The 5,516-nt window shown below is 47.8% G+C and overlaps 1 protein-coding gene across 1 annotated transcript; it reads right to left on the bottom strand.

The window, feature by feature from the left end:
• Positions 1-686: 686 nt before the first annotated feature.
• Positions 687-5,510, bottom strand: lmx1al (LIM homeobox transcription factor 1, alpha-like). The gene is made up of 2 exons (XM_043695163.1): positions 5,294-5,510; positions 687-2,690 (listed from the first exon to the last, which is right to left on the bottom strand). The coding sequence occupies exons 1-2, from the start codon at positions 5,424-5,426 to the stop codon at positions 2,533-2,535; spliced, it is 291 nt and encodes a 96-aa protein (XP_043551098.1). The 5' UTR covers positions 5,427-5,510; the 3' UTR covers positions 687-2,532.
• Between the last annotated feature and the right edge of the window lie 6 nt (positions 5,511-5,516).

Raw genomic sequence — 5,516 nt, 5'->3', positions numbered from 1 at the left:
GCTGGTACAATCACAGCATTTAAAAAGCATCTGGATGAATATATGAATAGGAAGGGTATAGAGGGATATGGACCAAGTGCTAGCAAACAGGACTGGGTCAGATTGGGATATCTGATTAGCATGGAAGAGTTGGTTCTGTTTCTGTGCTGTATGTCTCTCGGACTCTATAACAGCAGCATTGAGTCAATGAGTGGGCAAGAATGGGTTTTGAGTGGATTAGATTGCTTAATTGGTACTATATGTACAGGGCTGAAAATGTGTTGCTGGAACAGCGCAGCAGGTCAGGCAGCATCCAGGGAACAGGAGAATCGACGTTTCGGGTATAAGCCCTTCCTCAGGCCTGCCTATATGTACAGGCCTGCCCTCCACCACTGATGCTCAGTAACAACAGTGTGTACCATCTACTAGATGCACGGCAGCAACTCACCAAGGCTGTTTAGAAAGCAGCTTCCAAATCCACAATCTCTACCATCTAGAAGGACAAGGGCAGCAGATACATGGGAACACCAACCACCTGCAAGTTCCCCTCCAAACCCCTCACCATCCTAACTTGGAAACATAATGCCATTCCTTCACTATCATTGGGTCAAGATCCTGGAACACCCTCACTTAAGGGCATTGTGGGTCTACCTACAGCACATGGACTGCAGCGGTTCAAGAAGGCAGCTCACCCCCACTTTCTTAAGAGCCAACTAGGGACAGGCAATAATTATTGGGCCCAGCCAGTGACACACACATCCTCTTGGTTTTGAACAGTTGGGGCTGGGAGCAGGAAGTTCCTTTGTCAGGCCCAGTTTATCCAGTGAGGTAGTGGAGTACTGTTGCTTCCTCATTGATCTGGGAAGGTGACACGCTCTGAGGCAGGATGGAGCAAAGGGGCCAGGATGCTTAGCTACAAGTCATGTGTCCAAACCTCCAGGAATACGCCCACCTGCATTAGACCACCCCGTGTGAGATCCAGGGAATCATCCTGACTTCATCAGATTCTCCGTAACCTGTTTAAGACGCTCCTCACAGCTTCACGGAGTTATCCCGTTCATCTCTGCCGGGTAATATTTCAGGTACTTCCAACTTTTGCTGGTTGCCACGGGGAACAGGATTCAGCATTGCTTTCCTCATGGAATAAAAGTCTAGAAAATGGAAAAGAATGAGATCTGCCTAGTTCTAAATGTATCTCCTGTATAAGCAGACAAATATTGCAATCTTCCTGGGGCTGTGCTGAGTCCAGATGACCACTTCCTGCTTCTAACAGCTTGATATCCACAATCACATTGAAACCTAGCTCCACTTCATTACCTTGGAACTCTTTAAATAGCAATTGAATTGATCCACCCTGAAGATCACGACCCCTCAATCAATATTGAAGACCATCCAACTCATCAGTAATCAGATATTTAATGTAGAGACCATCCCTGTTTAGTTGAAGTCCAATTACTTGGTATTAGACGTTCTTGGCCAGCAGTGATGGCTACTTTATGCCAACCACCACCACCTGTCAGTGGCAAATTCCCTCATTGGCCGATTGGGAGTTAACTTCAAAATGAACACTCGGCTGTTCACCAGTCGTTCATTAAATCCTGCCGTCACGAGAGAATTTTTAAATGAGATTTTCTGACTCTCTTTTAGTGACTCAACTTGCTGCAGAAGCTCAACCACAAATGACTTTGCTGGGTTATTACAGGGAGCAACATGTACGCTGAAGCTTTCTGTCTGCAGCAACTGGGATAATGTACACCACACAAAATCTGCCTCCTGATGGAAGGGATTTCCAAACTGGCTCACGTTAGCGTTCTGTGGTTCGGTCCGCCAGTTGTCGGTCCACTTCAGGTATGAATGTAGGGGCTGGAGGTCAGAAGATCCAAACTGAAGAGTGGCCTGATGGGAGAGGGTGTGGATACTCACAGGGTTCACAGTGCCTGGCTCCTGCCTCAGTCTGATTCTCCTCCAAGCTGAGGGGCAACGAGTCCTGACTGCAACAGTATCGCACTAGGGCAGCCTGATCCCTTTCTTGAAAAGGTCTTCTCCCCAGCACTGGTCACATCTAATTCTATTGTAGCAGTATGTGAAAACCAGGTAAATGTTCGACAGGGCGATGTTGGTGTTCTGACTAGCAAACATTGCTCCCCATTCATTGTTACATCGCAAACAAAGTGGAGATCTGAATAGAGAGATTATTCCTAACCTATGTTTAATCAGGAACATGAGAAACAGATGAGACACAGGGTAACACCATGACCGAGGAGCGCTAACTTCTAGAGTGGGGAGTTGCTTCTCTCTGAACTCTACACTTGGATATGATCTAGTCAGAGCTGCTGGCAACATTGCAATGTGCAGATGCTGGAGTTTTTGTTTGCGTGTTTCCAACAATACTCAGTCCTTGTGGAAGAATCTGTATTGGTCAAGCCAAGGAGAATGGCGATGTGCCCCTCATGGCTCAGGGCAAGGTCTAAAGGCCAAAGAGAAGCAATAGCGATGACAAGATATCTAGTGCTGAGGCCTTGGAATGAAGCCAGATGGGTTTTTTGCTGCAGATCAGGAGGTGAAGTAGGAATCCTGCATGGAGTACAGCCTATCGATGGGGTTCCCAACTCGGGCTGGGAGGTGGTTCGACTCTGATGGACCCAGGAGACAATCTCCCAGGTGACTGAGGGAGCCATCCTGATCCATATTGTGGAACACTCCATCGGAATCTAAGTCACACAAAGAGAATCACATATTTTAGGGTAGAATTTTTCTAATCTCCTTCCTTCTTGATTTATACAAAGTATCTTATTAAGCACAACTGACCCAAAGACATAGAATCTCTCTGTTCTTTACAATCAATAAATATAATGCCAAAGAATATGAATCACAGAATCAGACCATTCAGCCCGACATGTCATTGCTAATATTGATTCTCCAAACAAACTCTTTCCCCACTCTGCTTCATCTAACTCCATCAATCTCATCCTCCCTCTCGAATGTATTGGTGCTTTCCGGATCTTTCTCTCACCTACTCTCTGCAATCAGAGTTCCACCTGCCCCGTTGGACTAATCATCCCTTTTCAATGTCTATTGGACGTGAAATCTGAGCAAGTTTGAGTGAGCCATGGAACTGCGGAAGGTATTGCAGGTTTGCAAAGTCCTGTTTTCTGCTGCAGTCCAGACACTTTCACATGGATGGTGTCGAAGAGGGGCCCTGTCAGATTTGTGTTTCCCTTCCCAATATCCCTTCCCCATTTTCAAAACACCATTCCCGACAGACAGAAGGGACTTCAGCACAGAATTGGACTCAGGACCTTCTTGTTGAAATCGAGGTAAACCGAATCTCTTTCGAAGAAAAGACAGACTTACATTGTGAGCAGTTCAACTGCCTGATGCCTGGGATGAGGGGTTGGATTGTGGGACAAGTTTGAGAAGACTAGGCCTCTACCCGATGAGATTTTGAATATTGAGATGTGATTCAGAAGGTTGATGCTGCGAGAATGTTTATAGGGGAGACTAGAACAAGTGGTCACAGTCCATAAAATCAGAGGTGTCAGATTTAAATTAGAGTTGAGGAAAATTGCCTTCCCCAAGAGAGTCATTAGTCTGTGGAACACTCTTCCTCTGACAGCTTGGTCACTGAATATACCTAAGGCTGAGTGAGCGAGATATTTCTTCACCAGGCAGGGAGTCAAAGGTTATGGGAGGTGGGCAGGAATGTGGATTTAAGATCCATGATCAGATTCACCATGATCTTATTGACTCCATTGGCCAGGAACAGTCCATTCCTGCTCCAAATTCTTTTGTTTCATATGGATTAGTTTAGTTTAACTTCACAGAATCCCTAGTGTCGAAACTGGCCCTTCGGCCCAACAGGTCCACACTGGCCCTCCGAAAAGTAACTCACCCAGACCCATCCCCCGACCCTATTACTCTACATTTATCCCTGACTAATGCACCTAACCTACACATCCCTGAACACTATGGGCAATTTATAACATGGCCAGCTCACCTGACCTGCATATCTTTGGATTGTGGGAGGAAACCAGAGCACCCAGAGGAAACCCACGCAGACACGGGGAGAATGTGCAAACTCCACACAGTCAGTCACCCGAGGCTGGAATCGAACCCAGGTCCCTGGCACTGTAAGGCAGCAGTGCTAACCACTGAGACACCGTGCTGCCCCCTCGCTGTGGTAAGAAGGGGATAAGAGATGGGTGAAAGGTAGATGAAGCTGTGTCTGAGTAGACTAGGAATGCAAAAAATGCCACCAGGATTATTAACAAGGATCTCATTGTGTAAGCATAGCCAAAGACACACTTGACAAGGGCAGAGATGGGAGCAGCTAATCTTCAGCAGATCATAGTGACCCAGCCTAAAGCCCCTGTAATGGGATAATATAGGCTGCTTCTCCTGACTACTATCTTATAAACAATCTCTGATGCATGGGATGATTGGATTAGCCTTAAGTGCGAGGTCCCCCAATGTTGAATTGCTTTCCAAGTTTACTTTGCAAGACCTACTGATCTGAATGGCAGATGCTAATCAGAGCCTGTTGATCATATTCCATCTTCACCCTCTTCCTGATGGATTGGCTATTCTAGGGTTCTGTTGCCCTTTCTCCTTCCAGCACCCACCTCACGAACCTCCCCTACCCCCAACTCCCCAGGTTTGGTGCTATGGGCTTGGCATCACCCCACTGACCCTGCCTATTATCATTGAGAAAGACCAACTGCTTCTTGAGTTCCTGACCTCAGGGGAAGGTCAAGCTTCAATGGAACTGTCAACACAGGCCAATATTTCCAACCATCAGTCATAAATCACCGTCAGGCCCTACTCTTAGCCTAATCCTTCACTGCTGGTTTCTGAAGGGGGATGTATGTGAATATGGCATTGAGATGGAGGGTCGCCCATGTCCATATTGAACAGCAGAGCAGGACTGATGGGTTGAATGGCCTCTTACCTGCTGTGTTTATACATCCATCCAGGCCTTTCCATCTCCCTCTATCTGTAACCTCCAGCTCAGCTGCCCGCTCCCACCCATACCCCCTGACATTCCCAGCCCAGTGCTCCCAGAAACCCCCATGCTTCCTCCAGACTGCTCCCACACTCCAAAAATCGCGTTCAAGACCTCTTCTTCTCCAATTCCCACCCACAAGCTCCGCCCCCTCCACCTCTTCAAAGAACCAAGAGGCATTACATCAAGGCAAAGGGTGCTACGTGAGTGCAGGTTGTTGTTGCTGCTGCCCTGCAATGGGTTTCTGCTGAAGCTGCCTGTGTTGGCGATGAGGTGCCCATGGCCTGCCCCCTAACCGTGCCGTAGACTCACCGTAAGGATGCATGTGATCACCAGGTAGCCGGGGAGGTGTCAGGCCCTGGGCGAACGGCTCCGTGCTGTAACTGCTCGGATCCACCAATGGCTGGCGAGGCACAGACGGGTAGGCCAGCACCATCGTGTCCATCCCAGGGGCATTTCCTGCATCTACACAATCTCCGGGGATGGGGGAGGGACAGAGAGGGAGGGATAAAGGGAAATGGAGGGACAAAGAAGG

The sequence above is a fragment of the Chiloscyllium plagiosum genome, chromosome 8 (genome assembly GCF_004010195.1).
Source record: "Chiloscyllium plagiosum isolate BGI_BamShark_2017 chromosome 8, ASM401019v2, whole genome shotgun sequence".
NCBI classification, from domain to species: Eukaryota; Metazoa; Chordata; class Chondrichthyes; order Orectolobiformes; family Hemiscylliidae; genus Chiloscyllium; species Chiloscyllium plagiosum.
The sequence above is the reverse complement of the archived record's forward strand: the minus strand, read 5'-3'. Positions and strand labels throughout refer to the sequence as shown.